The 19010-nt window shown below is 58.2% G+C and overlaps 1 protein-coding gene across 1 annotated transcript in view; it reads right to left on the reverse strand.

Moving 5' to 3' along the window:
* The window catches only part of DNAH17 (dynein axonemal heavy chain 17), a 37183-nt gene extending 18748 nt beyond the window's left edge, over positions 1-18435 (reverse strand). Inside the window, exons 1-43 of the mRNA XM_062591693.1 lie at positions 18094-18435; positions 17783-17976; positions 17518-17710; positions 17346-17445; positions 17185-17270; positions 16981-17106; positions 16673-16825; positions 16509-16601; positions 16262-16429; positions 15910-16026; positions 14906-15174; positions 14592-14787; positions 14159-14305; positions 13654-13762; positions 13336-13439; positions 13097-13237; positions 12538-12681; positions 12096-12278; positions 11636-11890; positions 11340-11509; positions 10815-11037; positions 10609-10725; positions 10386-10472; positions 9912-10064; positions 8774-9022; positions 8016-8138; positions 7411-7758; positions 7238-7329; positions 6926-7052; positions 6564-6716; positions 6079-6204; positions 5563-5670; positions 5290-5421; positions 4466-4626; positions 4239-4395; positions 3660-3764; positions 3145-3302; positions 2286-2424; positions 1555-1782; positions 1223-1360; positions 759-891; positions 313-440; positions 55-203 (exon numbers count right to left, since the gene is read on the reverse strand). Coding sequence (XP_062447677.1) covers positions 55-203; positions 313-440; positions 759-891; positions 1223-1360; positions 1555-1782; positions 2286-2424; positions 3145-3302; positions 3660-3764; positions 4239-4395; positions 4466-4626; positions 5290-5421; positions 5563-5670; positions 6079-6204; positions 6564-6716; positions 6926-7052; positions 7238-7329; positions 7411-7758; positions 8016-8138; positions 8774-9022; positions 9912-10064; positions 10386-10472; positions 10609-10725; positions 10815-11037; positions 11340-11509; positions 11636-11890; positions 12096-12278; positions 12538-12681; positions 13097-13237; positions 13336-13439; positions 13654-13762; positions 14159-14305; positions 14592-14787; positions 14906-15174; positions 15910-16026; positions 16262-16429; positions 16509-16601; positions 16673-16825; positions 16981-17106; positions 17185-17270; positions 17346-17445; positions 17518-17710; positions 17783-17976; positions 18094-18435 — 6824 coding nt within the window. The remainder of the gene's footprint in view (positions 1-54; positions 204-312; positions 441-758; positions 892-1222; positions 1361-1554; positions 1783-2285; positions 2425-3144; positions 3303-3659; positions 3765-4238; positions 4396-4465; positions 4627-5289; positions 5422-5562; positions 5671-6078; positions 6205-6563; positions 6717-6925; positions 7053-7237; positions 7330-7410; positions 7759-8015; positions 8139-8773; positions 9023-9911; positions 10065-10385; positions 10473-10608; positions 10726-10814; positions 11038-11339; positions 11510-11635; positions 11891-12095; positions 12279-12537; positions 12682-13096; positions 13238-13335; positions 13440-13653; positions 13763-14158; positions 14306-14591; positions 14788-14905; positions 15175-15909; positions 16027-16261; positions 16430-16508; positions 16602-16672; positions 16826-16980; positions 17107-17184; positions 17271-17345; positions 17446-17517; positions 17711-17782; positions 17977-18093) is intronic.
* Positions 18436-19010: the final 575 nt, after the last annotated feature.

Here is a 19010-nt window from a genome sequence, read left to right on the forward strand (position 1 = left end):
CCGGCGGATGCTCGCCCTGGGCCAGGTCCCGGTCCCGGCGCGGCGCGGACTCACGGGTTCCAGCCCAGGTCGGCGGGGTTGATGTAGAGGATTCCCGCGCGGGACACGGTCGCCGGCGTGGCGGTGCGCAGGTGGCTGATCTCGAAGAGCAGCCGCATGGTGGGGTTGAGGGGGATGCGCTCGTTGCTGGCCAGGGTGAGGACCTGGGGGGGATGCGGCGTGTCGGGGTGCTGCGGGCTCGGGGATGTCCGCCGGGGCGGCCAACCCCAGTGCTGAAGCCAGCCCAGCTCCGTGGGGTGGGACAGCACCGACTTTGTTGTCATCCATGACCGTGTTCAGGGACTCGATCCACATGGGGTCAATATCTCCATCGAGGATGATCCACTTGGGCCCCTTATGGGTGATGTTGGCCAGGTCGCGCATCGTGGAGGAGAACAGACCTGCCCATGCAGAGACATGAGGCTTTTTCCTTCCCACCCCTTTCTGCCCACGGCACGTTCTCCTGGAGGAACACACGGGACTGCTGCTTCCCCCAAGCACATCTGTCTTCCCCTCTCTTCCCCTCCTCACACACTATTCAAAAGCCCCAAGGAAAGGTCTTTTCAGCGATGGCATCAAAGAGGCAGTGTTTACAGAAATGCATTTCATGAAAACATTTGCTTATGCATGAGCCACTTGCTGAAGCTTTTTATGTGCCGGTTCCTATTTGGGATGAGCGACCTTTCACGTGGCTGTGCGCGCAAGCTGGGGCATCTCACCATCCTTCCACTCGCGGGTCGATGGGTGAATAATCCCAAACAGCTCGTCGCAGGTTACAGCTTTTGGGTCCAGATCCACAGCGACCGGCTTCCGCTTCATGGTCTGGTAAGTCTTGTTGAGGGATTTCAGCACCTGCGGGGAGGGAGGGACGGTGCCGCTGAGCCTCGGGTCCTGCCAGGGCGTTTGCAGCCAGACAGCGTGGCCCGCTCCTGCCAGCCGCTGGCATCAGGGCCTGGAGAGCTGCTGGGGATGCTTCAGTGGACCCGGTTCCTGGCCAGCTCATGGGTGCACGGTGAGTCCAGGAGTCCCGTGCTGGCATCCCCAGTGTCACCGGCTCCATTCATCACCCACGGGGAGGTTGCCTGCCCCAGGCACCAGCATGACCTGTGGAGCAGCATGGGGATACCCCAAACCTGCTGCCACACTGCTGCCACTGGGTTACAGGGCTTGACACCGGCCCTACCTGGGACTTGCCGCAGCCGGCGTTGCCAATGACGAACACGGAGTGCCTGACTTGCAGCAGCTCCTCCAGCTGCACCACCTTCAGCACAAAGCTCTCCTCTGCCTGCAGCTTCAGCTCCAGCATGGACTGCTTAATGATCTGCCGGGGAAAGCAGGCACTGAGCAGGCAGGAGATGGCCACCACTGCCTTGGCAAGGACTGCAGAGATGTGCCGAATGGACCGGCTGCCAGGTGGCTGCCATTGCCCTGGCTTGGTTCTTGGTCCAAGTGTCTCCATCCCAGCCTCTCTCAGGCTGCTCAGAGCTGCATGAGAAGACCTGCCCATGCTCGCACCTTCTCAAAGTTCAGGTCACGCTTTCTGGGGACGTCCAGAGCTGGGAAAAGGTCTCCAATCAGCCCCATGAACACGGGCAAGTCGTCTGTCACGATCTTGGGAATGTTAAAGTCTCGTAAAGCTCTCATGAGGACTTGGTCCTCAGCACGGCCAGGGTCCCCTCTCTTCAAGGAGCCTGCTACCACCAGCACGGACTTGATGGCCCGCAAACCCCAGTCATAATGGTCCTATCAAACAGGCAGCAAAATATTATCATTTAATTTTGGTGAAAGAGAACTGTTTTAAACAGAAGTAGAGAAGAATACGCCCACTACTGCCCTGAACCCAGGTTGTCAACACAGCACCCAGCAGACTTGTCTTAAAGTGAGTTTATTTACAAGACAAACCCTATTCAGCCAGGAGATGAATGGCAGTCTGTCTTGTTTCCTGGGAAGCACATTTTTATTTGCTTGTAAATCACTTATGTTGAGATGAATAACATCTGGATGCTCTCATCTTAATAGGCTATATTCTGTTCTATTTCTGAATGCCTTTATTTCTTCCAGAAGGCAGAAATATGCCATATGATACACCAGCATGGGGGTGGAATTTGTCCAGCCATAGACCCTGAACTACGCAGAATGCAAGCCAACATGTTACTACCAGCTGAGAGGTTTTTAAACTATCTATCAAGTTCTAAATTCAAATTAACTCTTTCATCTTCATGAACCACAGAACAATGTTAAATTACCTGTTTAGACAGTAGCTCTTTGCACAGCGTATATAGAGTAATGAACTTTCTTGCTAGGAGCTTAGCATCAATAAAACCTTCTGCAACAAGCATGATTTCACAGATAAGTTCAAAATCCGGGACGACCATGGCGCAGGGTCTGGAGAAGAGCAGTGAAGGATTAGCAGGGCCTGTGCACGTGCACCCACACGCGTCCTCACCCTCCTGCAGCTGGTAAGAATCTGCATTTGGATTTTCAGTACAAATCCTGCAGTATTCCTATCAGCATCAGACAATAATTTAGGGTGGATGGGATCTCTGGAGGTATCCTGCATGGAGCACCTCCTGCTCCAGGTGGGGTGCATTTCAAAGCCAGAGCAGGTCACTCTGAGACTTTTCCAGTTGAGCTTTGAGTTCCTCCAATAAGAGAGATCCCACAGCCTCTCTGGGCAACCCTTTCCAGTGTTTGACCACCTCTGTGGAATTTTTTCCCCCTTTTTCTCAGTTGGATTTTTCTTTTGCTGCAGCTTGTTCCAGGTGTCTCTGATCCTTTCACAGGGCACCTCCAAGGAAAGCCTGACTCTGACCTCTCCGCAAACCCTCACTGGGCGGTTGAGGATGGCAAAGAGACGTCTGGAGCATCCTCGTCTCCAGGTGGAGCAGGGGCTCCCCAGCCTCTGGCCATCCCGGCGGCTTTGAGCACGACCGTCACCGTGGCATCAAGGTCTTTCTTACACCAGGGCTGCCAGCACACACAAACATCCTCGTTTGCACGAGCAAAGGCTTCGTTCATGCTATGGGACGCAGCGCACGACTGTTACAGCAGGAGCATAATGCTGTGAAGGTGCCAGTTAACGGGGGACACATCTGTCCACGGTACCTGAACAGAGCTTTTAGATTCTCCGGCAGTTCGGTCCGTCCTGCATAGCCGGGATTCATCGTGATGAACAGCCCGACCGACGGGATCAGAGATATCATCTCTCCCAGAAAACTGAACTTCTTCTTTTTGGCACGGATTGCGTCCTGAACACATTTCACCTAGGCGGGCGAGCAGCGGCGTCAGCGCGGGCGGCCCTGCAGCGCGCTGCTCCGCGGGCCCCTCAGCTCGACCGCCCAAACCGCGGCCCCGGCACTGGCACACGCTGCGGGGAGGGCGCGGAGGGCGCAGGGACGGGAGGCAGCGGGAGCCGCGGCGCTGCCGAGAGCCCTCCGCCTCCCGCCTAACGTGGCGGAGGGAGTGATAGCTGCAAACAGACCCTCCGAAAGTCAGGTTTTACCCCGAAATAGCACCCGGCCCTCGGCCCGTGGATCAGGGCACTCAGAGCGGGAGTCCGACGGGCAGGACCGCACCCTGGCCAGACATGCGGAACAGCTGGGAGCTCGGGAAACCCCCACCTGCACAGCGATCACGGAGAGCACCTCCACCGCGATGCGGTTGAACTCGTCGAAGCAGCCCCAGGCGCCGGTCTGAGCGAGCCCTTTGTAGATGTTGCCGCAGGACTGCGGAGCGAAGCAAGGCAACGCTTTGGACATGCCTAACTTTTATGTGGGGGCTGCAAGATGGGGGTTTGCTAGAAAAGCGCAGCTGTTAGGAACAGCTCCTGTGCTTAGGCTTTTCCCAGAGGGAAAGCTGGGTGCCAGCAGGGCCACCCCGGACGTGCGCGGGGAAGGGGGCTCGGAGGGAGCTGCGGCATGGGACGGCGCTGGGAGCCGCCGGTCTTGCTCTGGCGGGCGGGCAGAGGCATCAAAAATGCAGTGTTTACAGAAATGCATTTCATGAAGACATTTGCTTATGCATAAGCCACTTGCTGAAGCTTTTAATGTGCCGGTTCCCACCCACCAGCGCCGCTTATGGCACCATCTTCCAGGCCTGATTTCGGGGCGCGCAGCCTAACGCGGGAGCGGGCGCGAACTGCAGCGGCGCCCGCGAGCTGGGGGTTTCCCTGGTCCTGGCGCCGCCGGCCCGGGCCCTACCTTGTAGTCCATCTGCTCGGAGCAGTTGAAGACGTAAACCATCATGCCCACGGCGCGGCCGAGGTCCTTGGTGGTCTCGGTCTTGCCGGTGCCGGCGGGGCCGGCGGGGGCCCCCCCCATGATAAGGTGCAGGGACTGCGTCAGGGTGATGTAGCACCTGCGGGCGCAGGGCCGGGCTCAGCGGGCGCCGGCGGGCGCAGCAGCGCCCGCGGGGCTCCGAGCCCTACCGGTCGGTCAGCGGGGTGATGACCAGCCGCGGGGTGTTGCCCAGGTACTCGTAGGAGTACTGCAGCTGGGCGTCGCAGATGTTGGCGTAGCAGTGCTTCCGCTCCTCGTCCCAGCGGTGCCGCAGCTGCGACTGCCAGGTGAACGCCTGCGAGCTCTCCACCTGCGGAGCGAGGCGCTGCGGAGCCGGCGGGACCCCCGCCGCCGCCGCCGCCCCCGGGGCCGCCCGCTCCCCGACCCGCGCGGGCGCCGCTTGCAGCCTGCTCGCATGCCCGAAGCACGCGGGCGGGCCGAGATGCAGCGCCCGCACGGGCCCAGCCTGCCGCGGCCTCCGGGTCGGCGCCTTGCCGGCACGTCCGCCCGGCGCCAGCTCCCACCGAGCGGGGCAGGAACCAGGGAAGCTGCTCCTTCACCTGGCTTTGCCTCGATCTCAAAAACACGTTTTTTCTCCCCAAACCAAGTTAGTGCCTTGATCCATAGTCCCATCACGGCAGCTTTAGGTACTGAACTAACGCCGTGACTCCACCGGGACCTTCTGCGAGTTATCTGCTCAGCGCGGCGAACAGCGGCGTCTCGGCCAAAGGCCAGTTCACCCCCGTCGTCTTCCCAGACCTCTGCATTCGTGCCACGGACGAGGCACAGCTCAGCCTCATGCGAACCCCTGCCGTGTTACCTCCCTGGCTCCCGTGTACCCCTAAATTTGCACTTTTTTTGTTCACACTTCCTCAGAGATTCAGATATTTTGAAAATAATAGAGTAACAGTAAAAGCTTTGCTCAGAAGTACCAATAAACAAAGTGATGAAAATAAGATTGTGTAACTCCTACCTTTGCAAGGATCATTTTAGCCACAACGTCCCTGGCATGCACATCTATGGTACAGATTGTCATGATCTTCATTCGGTCCCCTGCAGATAAGTTTCCAAGGAGCAGTGAAATCAGTGCATTCAACTGATTAATCTGAAGAAGGAAAGAAATGATTAACATAGAAAAATGACTTCACACTTTGCCTAGCTTTCTGTGAACCACCCCCAGACCGAGTCTGGTAAGAGCAGAGAGGTGCCTGCAGCACGGCTGCAATCAGAACTGCGGGATGCAAACCTGCTTTTTGTTATAATCTTTAATTGCATTTTCATATCCTTCCTCCAGTCTTGAAAAGGCAATGCCAACTTCTGTAGTCCACCAGATCTGGGTGCATGTCAGAGCAATCTGCAAGAAATCGCATGGAGAAAACACGGCTGAGGGCTGGTGCTTACGGCTCCCCGTCCTCTGTGCTCCTCTGCCTCTGGGACTGCAGGCAGGTAACCTGAATTTTATGGTGGTTATTTACTAATTCTGCTCTTATCCAGAGTTTTAAAGGGATCAGACTTCAGCAGTTCAGCCTTAATGTGCAGCATCTGTTTTCCCATGCCCCGAGGGGCACTGCAGTCTGCACGGGAACTCCTCTCCCTGGTGCCCCCCATTGCTGGGCATCTATTCCCCATCGAGGGGGGGGTTCGGTTCTCCTGGGCGACCCGCGCTCCGAGCAGCCTCCCTGGGTTTCTGCACTGCGTCCGCGTCCGCCTGGGCGCTGCCCCGTCCGGCTCGCTGAGCCCGCCGTCCCCGGCGGCGCCGCACCTGCGCCGGGTAGTCGAACACCCACTGCTCCCGCGGTTTCTCCTCGTAGGTCACCACCGCCTCGGGGATGAGGTGCCGGAGCGTGGAGCACATCCTCTCCAGGACGCGGTTTAGCCAGATCTCCACCTAAGGACAGTCACGCCCAGAGAACCTGGTGTTTTACAGCAGCTTTCCGTGCCGGTTGCGGACGCTCCAGCTTTGCCCCGTGCTGCGTGAAAGACCTCGGTGCACGGCCCCACAGCGCGCTTCAAATCACAGCTTATAGCGTGTGGTCCCAGGGCGAGCAGAGGAAGACCCTGAGCGGCTGTAAGGCTGCATAGCTTTCCACAGCTGAGGTGTGGACCCCGTTTCTAGGCCTTTTCGGCTGAAAGGCATCACAGTTACATTCTCCAGCTGCAGCCAGACTGTTACACACAAGCAGCGAGAGGCTTAGACTGCCCGCGCGCGGCTCCCGCAGGCGCACGCTTCCACGGAGCCTCGCTGACCTGCCCGGATAAGTCGCATTCCTTGTCCAGATCCACGTACTCCTCCTCCTTGCTGAACATCCCCAGGCCGATCTTCAGGGGCTTGTTGTCCGGACTCATTTTGAACTTCAGTTTAGCGAGACTATCGAACAGCTTCGAGAGGTGACGGGACACCTGGAACAGGCACGACAGCAGGGTCAGGAGCTGCCGACTGACGGCAAAGGAGTATTTTAGTTTCGACTGCACCCTTTTTACACTGTTGCATCCCTGAGAACCAGTGCACCAGCAATGTAACCATGAAACATATTTTAAAACCACCACAATGAAGTTAGCACACAAGAGGCAAAGAACTTTTATCCCCGCGCTTTACATTCAGACCGTACCTCAACGGGCTCATTTCCATTAGATAAAATGTCAAGCAGGTCTGCAGAAGAAACAAAGTAGAATCGGGGAAAAGCCAAGCGTTTTGTCTCTAGGTATTCGGCTAAAGCCTTCTCACAAAGTGCCAATCTAACAGAAAACAAGGAAGAAAAGCTGCAGTTAAAAGAAAAATCATTATTTTTTGCTTCTTGCAAAGTAATTGTCACCTTGAGGAAGATGCCACTTTGGCTGTTAGGGAAATTAAGCTCTTCTTTTGGCCTTAAAACAGACGCTGGAAGTTTCTCCATAATGCTTCATGGGGGATGAAACCTCACCTTTTCTGCAAAGCTTCTAACTTGTCATAGAGACCCGGTTTATTTGTTGCTTCAATTACATTGGGAGTTTTCACTGCATCTGCCATTAATTCCTGCAAGAGGAAAAATGATTCAGTTAAATCAAACCCACCAATGAGTTCTCGAAGGGGTCCAGGAAGGGGCAGGTTACTTGCTTTGAAATCTTTATCAATAGAGTCAAAACGCTTGGAGTCTTCCGGCAGCTGATTGCGGATGTCTTCAGAGCCGATGAAGATGCTCTCCAGGTGACTCCATGTTCGCTGCACCTCAAACCAGATGCTTATGACAGAGTCAGTGGTAGACAGCTTCTGCTGCCAGCTGGACACCTCCTGAAGGAAGAAAGCTAGGTACTTGGAAGTCATCAGGTTCTGCAGCTGCACTTGGTTGTCTTCCAGTGTCTCGATGAGAGCTTCATCCGACTTGAGAAGCATGGTGCCGGTCCTGGTGTGGGGCTCGTGCTCGAACTGCATCGTCGACCAGGTAGTGTCCAGGGCCTTCAGCACCTGCAGGCAGAGCATGAGCAGAAATGAGCTGAATTCTGCGGCTATCAAAGTGGGAAAATCCTACAGAAGCCGCTCTGGAAAGGTGAGCAGAGCAATACGAGTGCCTCCTCCGGAGCACAGGCTCCATGGGTGCCAGCCCATGTGTGGTCTCCAGCCCCCCCCAGCAGAAACACAAGAGCTGAAAGTCGCAGAGCAGTTTCAGAGCACGGGCTTATCTGCAGCAATGGTGGGTACAAACTGAGCCGTGTTTGCCATACCTTCTCCATGCCCGACTCTTTCACGGCTTTGTCCACGATGCTGCGAACCTCATCCTCAAACTTGTGCAGGTTCAGCTGCAGCAGGTCGGCGAGGGTCGTGTCCTCAGACATGGTGAAGTTCACCTGGAGCGGAAGCGGCGTGGTCAGGGGCACTGACCCCTGCGGAGAGGCGCCCAAGGCTCGCCCCGGCCAACTCTCTCATTAACACCTACATTCAAAGCGCCTATACAAATACTCGTTAGGGCCACCTCTTAAATGTCATTTCAATGTCCATTAACTTTTAAAGACTAAATTATTTAGCCCACGAGTCCACCTGGGTCATGGTTACTTTAGTGATTGCTTTATAAGAGCACGAGGAGCAACTGTGCAGAGTGCTGACAGCTGTGCGTGCCGGCACACGGGCACGGAGACTCCCCCGTTCCCGTCTCCTTGGGGGCTCCCAGCTGGAGCCGGGAGCTGGCGTTTGCAGCCGCGTGCAGCTGTGCGCCCGCAGGCTGAGCTCTCCCAAACAGCTTCCTGTGCTTTGGGGCATACGAAGAGATCCCTCTTCAATACCTCTGCCAACAACCAAGTGATTTCATGGCTAGAACTGAAAATACAGCATTTATCTGAAAGGTCAGAAAAGGCAGGGTCAAGGCTGAGAGCCTTGGAAATCTTGGGAACTGCCTGGATCAGGCTGCCAAGAGCCCCGGGAGCTGAGCCTGGGGCCAGGGGCGGTGGGGTTGGCTGGCGTGGGAGCAGCGCGGGGGCCAGAGCACCTTGGCTGCCTGCATGAGCTCATGCCAGTGCCGGTCCCTGATGGCCGGGTTCTGCAGCTCGTTCACCGCGCGCAGGGACGTGATCATGTTCTTCACGCTGTTGTCCAGCCCTGTGAACGCATCCCAGCTTCTCATCTCCTTATCCAAGCTCCGAATGTCTTTAGCAAACTTCTTAGAATCGATATCCATCTGCTCGACATTAATATCCTTCCATCTGGTCGTCTTCCAGTCATCAATGCTGGTGTTAACCTGTGTTTGGGGGTGCATTTTCTCAGGCTGTAAAATCACTAGGAGCATTTATGAACAATTCTCCCCTCCACAAATTGCTGTATAACTACTGCCAGTGCACTCGGTGCACCCGCCACACCAAAACCACCCACGCTACCCAGTGCCAGCGCACTCGGTGCACCCACCACGCCAAAACCACCCACGCTACCCAGTGCCAGCACACTCGGTGCACCCGCCACGCCAAAACCACCCACGCTACCCAGTGCCAGTGCACTCGGTGCACCCACCACGCCAAAAACACCCACGCTACCCAGTGCCAGCACACTCGGTGCACCTGCTACGCCAAAACCACCCACGCTACCCAGTGCCAGCGCACTCGGTGCACCCGCCACGCCAAAACCACCCACGCTACCCAGTGCCAGCGCACTCGGTGCACCCGCCACGCCAAAACCACCCACGCTACCCAGTGCCAGCGCACTCGGTGCACCCGCCACGCCAAAACCACCCACGCTACCCAGTGCCAGTGCACTCGGTGCACCCGCCACGCCAAAACCACCCACGCTACCCAGTGCCAGCGCACTCGGTGCACCCGCCACGCCAAAACCACCCACGCTACCCAGTGCCAGCGCACTCGGTGCACCCGCCACGCCAAAACCACCCACGCTACCCAGTGCCAGCGCACTCGGTGCACCCGCCACGCCAAAACCACCCACGCTACCCAGTGCCAGCGCACTCGGTGCACCCGCCACGCCAAAACCACCCACGCTACCCAGTGCCAGTGCACTCGGTGCACCCGCCACGCCAAAACCACCCACGCTACCCAGTGCCAGCGCACTCGGTGCACCCGCCACGCCAAAACCACCCGTGCTCCTGCTTCCTGCTCCTTCCCTGTGCAGACCCCAGCACATACCAGGACGATCATGTCCCAGAGCTCCTTGAGCAAACGCACTTCCTTGTGGCAGGCTTTGAGCTGCTTGTAGTCGGGGACAGACACTTCAAACAGCCCTGCCGACGTGGACAGGGCTGCCATGTCGCTCTCCAGCGCGGCGATGCTCTTCTGTTGCTAGAGGGAGAAAAAGGGAGAGCCCCAGCTGCGGCCACGCCGGGGCGGGAAGCACGTCCCAGGCGAGCTGCCGGCAACCGTGTGCCGGGAACGTGCTTCCAACCCCCGGGATGGCTCCGACCGGGGCACTCGCTGCAGCACAGCGGGGTCCGGGAAAGCCACCGCTGCGGGGCCAGGTCCCCCCCGGCGCGCTGGCCGCCCTTCTCCGCGCGCGGCCGGCTGCACCCCGCTGCGCACGGACTCTGGGACGCGGCATGCCGCCGCTGCCCTCCATGGGGCGGCTGGGCCCAGCTCTCTCCCACGCATCCTCCCCTCCGTTACCTTGTTCAGAGACTTGTACGGGTCCGGGTCGGTGTAGGAAAAGGGTGCGTTTTCCCGGAACTTCTCCCTGAATCCTTGCTGCCGGACCTGCGGGGGACGCAGGGGCTGGGGGGGAGGCAGCCGCGGGGAGAGCACGGGGCTCTGCTGAGGCCGGGGAGCCTTGGTGCAGAGCAGATGGGCTCCTCCTGCCACCCCTGCCCCTTCCTGGACCCGGACCGGGCACCTCGAACTGCTGGCATTTCCTGCGGAGGATGTTGACCTCGTTGGCTTGCAGGGGCGCCACGTTCTGCTTCACCTGGAAGGAGAGCTTCTTGGTGTTGTTCCACTGCTCGGGCAGGTCCTGCAGCGGGGACAGCCGTGAGCACCGGGCACGCCGTGCAGCCACGAGCCAGCACGCGCCCAGCCCGGCCCCTGCCCAGCACCACCCACGTGGAGCTGCTGGTGGATTTCCTCAGGCATTTCTTCCCCGTACGTCTTCAGCAGTGCGATTGTTTCCTTCAGGGGCTCGAACATGCTGTCTGTAGTTGCCTGCCTGTCTTTGACCCTCATCAAATGTCCCATCACCTCCACTAGCCCATCATAATCTCCCTCTTTGAGAGGTTTAGTCAAGCCAGCGTTTGCTTCTTTCATGAAATTTTCTAGCTCCTGGAGACTGAAAGACAGAGGATCGGGTTGTTCACGCGACCACGCATCAGTGCAAAGGAAAAGAAGCCAAAGCCTGGTTGCTAACACCAGCCCCTATGAACACTGGTGAGACGGCCAGCAGAAGCTCGTACTCAGGGGCTAGTGCTGCTGGGTACACTCTCCAGGGGTTCACCATGCTGGGGGTGCCCAGACCTCTGCACTGAAGATCCCAAGGCATGAGACAACCTGCTCCAACCCGTTCCTTAACTACCTTGAACGTGGAGCCATCTTTATACTCCCAGCAAAACGCTATGGTAGGAGCTGCTCTACCTGGTGGTGACATGGTCACTGAGGTGCTGCTTGAGCATGAAGCTCCAGTGCTTGATGATGTTGAGGAGCGCCTGCTTGAAGGGGCGGCAGTCGCTCTGCAGCCAGCCGTCAAAGACCTTGCTGTTCTCAAACCTGGACACCTCCTCGTACAGCTTTTCGTAGGAGTCGATCTGGGGACCAGAGCTGGTAACAGCCCATGGCTGGGGCTGTCCTGGGCACACCAGGGCACTCCCAGACTGCATGGATGCATCTTCTGTCCCTGGGTGCCTACACTGCTTTGTCCAGGGGTCTCTCACCTGCTGCTGGAACTGCCCAAGAGTTGGGGGCACGTGGGGCAGGTATTCCTCCGCATGTGACTCCAGCTCATCAGGGGTGAGGGCACGGCCGAAGGTGAGGAACCGCTGCAGGAACTCCTGGGGGTCATCCAGCCACAGGTAGGAATAGGTCTCAAAGGTGGCCTCGTACTCGCTCGCTTGCTTCATGACGCTGACAACCAAGGAAATGACCTCCTCCCGCATCTCGCTGAGGTCTGCCATGTCCTCCAGGTCAGTCTGCAGGGATGGGCAGAGCTATTGGGATCGGATCCAAAGGGGACTCACATCATGCTCCACCTGGCAGTAGATCTATGGCATCCTCCAACCGGCAATGGACCTGTGGTGTTCTCCACGTGGCGTTGAACCCATGGTGGACCCAGGGCATCCTCCACCCCACCTCTGCATGTGCCAGGGAGAGGCTGACCCATAGAGAGAGACTGACCTTGTAGTTCAGCTTTCCCTCCACCAGCCGAGGGATGAATTTCGCAGACTTGTAGATATCCTTCAGCAGGTTTTCCACCAGCTCGAAGAAACTGTTGTCTTCTCCCACCTCCATCAGTGGACGGTGTCTCACTTGGTCGTCGTACAGCTCCATGTGTGCCTCGAACAAGGGGGCCACGCTGACCTGAAACATGTTGGCACAACCTGTGTGGCTGCTGTCCCCAACCTGCCCCAGTCCCCTGCCCCACGCTCCAGCCAAGTGGGGACCCCAGCATCACGCCGGTGTTTTCTACCTAGGGATTCTGCAGGGGCTGCTGAGACGGGCAGATCTAGCAACTTATTAAATGCCTGGAGAAACCAGCGGTTTGTCCCCTGTGTGACTGACCAACATGCTGGCACATCCCTAAGCACAGTAAATAGTCACAAGATAAACCTGAACGTACATCAGGGACCATGTTGCTGAGCAGGAACTGTAAAGATTTGTGAATAAGTTTGAAGAATCCATCTAATATTATTTCATCTATATATTCTACATAGTTCAGCCATTTCTCTGACGATTTATCAGCCTTAAACAGGTCTGCGTTTTCCTGCAAGCAGAAAAAAAGTATGCTAATATTTATCAATAAATATCAAGCATATTACCCATTCCTGCCCAACACTCCGCAAATGAGTCCTCGCCTAGGGCAAGTCAGGGGTTTCTCCTGTGTGACCGTTATTTAGGCCCTTCTCTTCATGTCCACTGTGCAACAGCCAGCGGTTGCTGCCAAAGATCTCACCCTCAGAGGGCAGCGAGTTCCTGCAACCCATATAACATATTCTATGATCTTTTACAGGAGTTTTATCTCAGTAGAGACTAGACGGTTGTACCCCAAACCTGAGCCCAGCAGTGCCAGTTACAAACCACATGAAAACACTAGTTTTCACAGTAGTGCAGCATGTACACTATATATGCAATCTTCTCTTAAAACAATTCTGATTAAAGCATCATGGGATGTTTCTCACCATCACCATATCCTGAATCTTTATGCCTACATCCCTAATGGCAGCGTAGCGCTTGTCTAAGTGATTCGTTTTCCCATCCAGGTCCAAGAGCGCTGTCTCCTTATTGTCTTTTCTTTCAAACAAGGGACTGGCTGAGCACTCCTGCAAGCAAAAGACAGCAATGCTTCTTTTCTGCACTGGGAAAAGAGAAATTCCCAGAAGGAAGCTTCTTTTTAGACTGACTAGCTAGTGCATGTTACCTCCATAAGGTGGGTGACATTTTCCACGTTTAGCTTTGCTTTCTGGATTCTGGTCTCTAAATTATACAGGATATCTCTCATCTCTTGAATGTACTCCATGACACCTGTGAGGAAAATTCACGCATATGTTTGAGATGGATTATCTTCAAGCCAGGGAGGCTAAATCACAGCAAGCAGAACACAAGCACTTCAGGGCTATTTCCCATGGCAGGGACATGCTGCCGCCCCGAGACCTGGTCCAGCTACATGCATCTGGGCAGTAGAACCTGCATTTGGGGTGCAACCGCTGTGCCACGCGCAGGTGGGACCCTCTCGTACCTTCGTGGTGCCAAAACAAGGTCCGCTCTGCCTTCTCCAGCTGGCCGTCTATGGCCTCCAGCTCCCCGGTGATCAGTGGGAGCTCCACCGACAGCACCGTCAGGCAGATCTAGGAAGCAAAAGCCCCTCCTGGTTGGTCCTGCAGGGCAGGGAGGGCACCATGCTCCGCCCTTTGAGATGCGCTCTTCTGGTTGTAGGTTTTGCAGAGGAATTGGGGTCCCTGCTCCGTCCATGCAGCACGAGAAGGGCGCGAGGATGCCGGTGTCATGGCAGAAATCGCATCTAGCAACAGGCGCTCGCGCAGTCCCCAGGACGGGCATGCACTGGCATGCCAGGGACGTGTCTGGTGCATTCAAACCACCCTGGGCTATCAGGACCTGCTTCGCCACAGCCCCCTTCTTCGAGGGGCTCCCCAGTGAGTCCGAGCCTGGCTTTCAGCAGGCCAAGTGCTCCGGGCGCTGGGTATTTACTGCTTTTCCAGGCCACCTCCCCTTGCAGAACTTGCCTTATTGTACCAGCCGACAATGAGGTCCAGGTTGTCCACAAACTTTCGGAACATCTCGTTCTGAGCAAAGACACTCTCCGCACTGCCAGGGATATCCTTCTGGTTCTGGAAGTTCAAGTACTTGACTTCCCGTAGAACCGCAACGAGCTGCAAGACACGATGACCGGAAACGATTTGTAAATAGAAATTGAAACATTTCATAAAAGCCTTGTAAGAAAGGCAGATTTACATCCAGATGAATTATTGTCAGCATTGTCCAAAGCACAGCTCCAAACGGCATGCAAACGCATTCAGGTAACTGCGAGGGTTTTGCCTCGACAAGAGCACCAGAAATAAAGAGGGCGCTGGGCTCAGGCAGCATCTGCTGCAGATGTGGACCTCCTCCCCAGCAGCTCCTCCGGACCAGGCTGCGTGAAAGCGCGAGAGCACCAACCTCTTTGCTGAAGTTCACGCTGATGAGGGACGAATCAGGATCTCTCAGGATCAAGGGCTGCTCCAGGTTGAACTGGCAGTCTTGGTCTACTCTGCTTATCCACTCCGCGTAGGTCTTCTCACGGTAACCTCGCAGCAGCTCTATCATCTCGTCGTATTTCCCCAACACCAGCTGAGCTTCAGCACTGGCCATGACGCTGTCCAAGCCGTGACAAATAAACTAATAAACTAACGCGGCATGGGACGAGACCCACCTTGGGGCAGGTCTGTGTGGGGCCCATCTCCCGCGAGCTGGTGCGATCAAGCCTTGCTTACGGGTGGTCGATGGCGAACAGGTCCTTCCTCGGCCCCTCCAGTCTCTCCTGGAGCTCCAGCGCCCATTTCAGCTGCCCGGCTACGGGCGGCATGTTTTTGTTGATGGGCGGGATACCCCCCGTTGACTTCGTGGACGCTATCTGGGCGTCGTACATTATCTTTGCATTATCCAGTTCAGTGTTAAACATTTCCAGCAGGGCTGAGTAATAGGGGGAAACTTCTGCCTTTATCAAAGGTCGTTCCAACAGCGATGAGAACATGTGCACCAACTAAAGAAGAAAGAAACGTGTTAATTTTTCATACTTCAGAGTATTTGCTGGTTCACTCTGTTGATATTGCTGATGGCCATTCCCAAGCACTAGGGTATACTGTGCTTAGCTGCAGAAAAGACACGTCTGTCTCCTCTGCTTAAGCAACAAAACATTTGAGGGGTTTTAAACTCCAGAGGGGTTGGCTCAGGGAACTGGTGATTTTTTTTTTTTCTCCCAGAAGCTCATTTCCTCCACGGTCACTTTTGTTTGGTGGATCCTCCTTTGTGGAGGTGAATACCAAACTGGTAAGAAAATCCAAAATATGGATTTATTTTTTAAATGGCAGAAAACACAAGACCTTCAGCATTTCCCATGGAAGAACTTGCTTGGAATTTAAAAATAATTGAACCATTAACCTTTAAGAAGTGAAAACATTTTGGTTTTTATGTATGTCAATTACTTTTGCTTCTGGCAGAAAACTATTTCCTGGACCCATTTGCAACCAGTTCCTGTATTTACATCCTCGGGTTGCAGCTTTCCGGGACTCCCACCTTGTCCCTCTGAGCTGGTCACTCAGATCGGGATTTGCACATTGAGGCTTTTGGCCTCTTTAACATCTTTTGGCCACCATTTGTGTGTTTAAGCACTGTGCAAAAACCCCCCTATTTCAGCTGGTTATTGCTGACCTGACGTGACCTCACCCAGACGCCTGGGCCCGGGGAGAGGACACGTGGAGCCGCGGCGCACGTGTACCTTGACAGCAGATGCCATGCTGTTGCAGTCATCGAACCCTTGGCAAAAGATGGTCGTCAGGCGCCTATCGAAATCCTGAATCTTGGTCTGGAACTCTGCAAAATCTTTATTCAATTGCTGTCAACAAGAAAGGAAGGATTTAAGCAGCGGTAGCATCTGCATTTCACCCCCCCCCCCCGTCCTTGCAGAACGGCGCTGATTTAATCCGAAAGGCGCTGAGATGCTGTGATTTTCCTAGAGCGAGCGTGCCAGTTGCCTTGGCGACAATTTTGCATGCGGATTTTCTGGCTCCATCTGGCAGCAATATTTTTCCTTAGCAAACGCATACATTTTCGTACCAGCACTCGCTCACCTCTTCTGCGGGATCTAAGGGATCGTATTTGCAGTCGGCAAAACCCTTGACGAGTTCGGAGACCTCCTCGTAGATCTGGAAGACCTGGCTGCCGAAGATGTTTCCTCTCACTCCTCCCAGCTCGACCTTCTCCAGCTTCAGAAACTCTATAGCCGTCTCGTACAGCTCCTGGCGAGCGGAAACGCCGGTGGCGCGCGGCTCCGCCGGCCCCGCCGGGGCGCCCGCCGCCTCCCGCGCCCGGCGCCGCCACCTCGATGGTCCTCAGCCGGTGCAGGAAGGTGTCCAACCTCCCGAAGGCGAGCGCCGGGGGGAACTCCCAGGGCTGCGGCTCCTCGCCGTCCTGGGGGCAGCGGGGCCGTCAGGGAGCGGAGCCGCCGGCCGGGCCCCGCGCCGGCCCCCGCCGCCTACCGCGAAGAACGCCGGCATCAGCTCGGAGCGGCAGGCGCTGTAGCAGCGCCGGAGCCGCTCCACGGTGGCCACGCTCAGCTTGATCCCTCCCAAGGTCTCCTCGATCTCTCCCTGCAAGCCTTTCATCACTTCCTCGGGGCTCAGGAAGTTGCGGGTCTACAAAAGAGCGGTGCAGCCGCGGCCCTGCGGCGGGCAGGCGCTCCCGGCGCCCCGGCTGCGCGGTGACCCCCGCCGCCCCTCGTCACCGGGGGCTCTCGGTCGCCCCAGCTTCTCCCGCCCCGCCCCACGTCCCGCTCCGGCCCGGGCGGTACCATCTCGATGAGGAGGTTGCAGATCTCCCGCAGGATGACGATGACCCTGGAGGGCGTGTTGTAGTGCCGGGAGCGAGCCCAGGCGAGGCAGAGCGCGTAGAGCGCCCGCTCGATGCACGGCTGCAGCTGCGGAGCGGCGCCCGTCACCGCCGGCGCCTCGGCACGGCGCACCGGGACGGGGCTGCTCCGCCGCGGGGCACCGACCTGGCCGTAGTCGGTTTGCTCCATGTCCTCCAGCAGGATCTGCAGTGGTCGCAGGTGAAGGCAGATGTCGTGGGCTTCCTCCAGACCTGGGCCAGAGGGGAAGCGCAGGCTCAGCGGCCGGGCGGCTCCGGCGGCGGGGGAGGCGGGCGCCGGGGCCGTACCCGCGGCCACGTCGCCGAACGCGGCCTCCAGAGCGGGCCAGTAGCAGCTATCGGCCTTCCGCAGGATGTCGGCTATGGCGGAGACGTGGGGCGAGAGCAGCTGGGAGGGAAGGGCGGTGCTCAGCGCCGGGGCCGGGGCCGGCGGGGGGCCGGCGGGGGCCGCGGCCGGCACCTGCTCGTTGATGCACTGCAGGTTCTCCAGCCGCCTGCGCCAGAAGTCGAACTCCGCGCGGGGCAGCGAGTGCAGCCCCTCCAGCAGCGGCTGCGCCGAGTCCTTGCTCAGCACGTCCCTGATCTGGTGGGACCAGTCGATGATGATGGTCTCGATGGAGTGCAGCAGGGAGCTGTCGGCGGCCGCGGCCGGGCTGCAAGGCAGCTGGGTCACGCTCCGGCGCGGGATGGGCTCGCGCCGCCCCGGCGCCCCGCGGAGCGCCCACCTGTCCAGGGCGGTGCCGGAGCCGGCCACGCTCTCCAGGTGCTCCGGCAGCGGGAGCAAGGGCTTCCCCTTGATCTTCCCGCCCATGACAAACATCTCGTTCTTCAGCCGGCGGGCTTGGCGCACCACGTCGTCCACCACCACCCGCGGCCACCCCGCCACGTTCTCCTGGCGCAGGAGCAGCGGGTAGAGCACCTGGGGAGGGGGCTCGTCAGCGCGAACCTCGCGGCTCCGCGCGCCCGACGCCGCGGCGCTTGGGCGGGCGAGGGGCGTTCGTGGGCGAGACGGAGCCCCCTCCGCGCGGGGACCCACCTCCTCCACCACGGCCACGAGCTGCTCCACGGGCGCCGGGCTGAGGTCGCCCACCAGCAGCGCGGCCTCGCAGTTCTCGCGGGTGATGTTCTCCCGCTTCCTCTTGACGAAGTAGACGCCTTTGCCCCTGAGGGCGGCCGGGAAGCAGACGGCGGGCTGCAGCTGCCCGGCGGGGCTCAGCGCCAGCACCAGCTCCAGCGCGTCCGGCTTCTCGAAGAACTCGGTGAGGGCGGCCGCCGCCTCCTCGCTGCCCACGAACTTGGGCCACTTGTCCGGCTTCAGCCGCAGCAGCGGCGTGGCGAAGCTCTCCAGGAAGTCATGACGCTTGTCCGGGGCCGCCATGCTGCCCGCGCCGCGCTGGGACGGCCGCGCGCCGGGACGGCCGTGCACTGGGACGGCTGCACCAGGACGGCCGTGCACTGGGACGGCTGCACCGGGACAGCTGCACACCAGGACGGCAGCACCGGGATGGCTGCGCCCCGGGACGGCTCCGCCGGGACAGCTGCACCGGGACGGCCGTGCGCCGGGAGGGCTCCGCCGGGGCGGCCGCGCTCTGCCAGGCGGGAAGGGCCGCAGGCGTCGCTCAGCCAGGGGTAACAGGCGCCGGGTGCTCGGATCCCAGCGCCGGCGGCTCCCTCCTCGCCACCCGGCCCCGTTCCCACCCTCTCCGTGCTTGGCAGCTGTGGCAGGGGCTGACGGGAGCATCCCTGCCCGGCCCCATCGCCTTTGCCCCTGCCCCATGGTCCCCAGACCATCACCCCCCAGCAGCCTGTCCCATTACACCCAGCCTGCTCCATCGCCCCCTGCCCTGTGCTCCCCAGACACTTTGCCCCCTAGCCTGCCCCATTGCTCTCAGCCCCAGCCCTGCAGGCCCCATTACCCCCTAGCCTGCCCCTATTTTGCCTGCCCCATTGCCC

Source organism: Rhea pennata, chromosome 19 (assembly GCF_028389875.1).
Source record: "Rhea pennata isolate bPtePen1 chromosome 19, bPtePen1.pri, whole genome shotgun sequence".
NCBI classification, from domain to species: domain Eukaryota; kingdom Metazoa; phylum Chordata; class Aves; order Rheiformes; family Rheidae; genus Rhea; species Rhea pennata.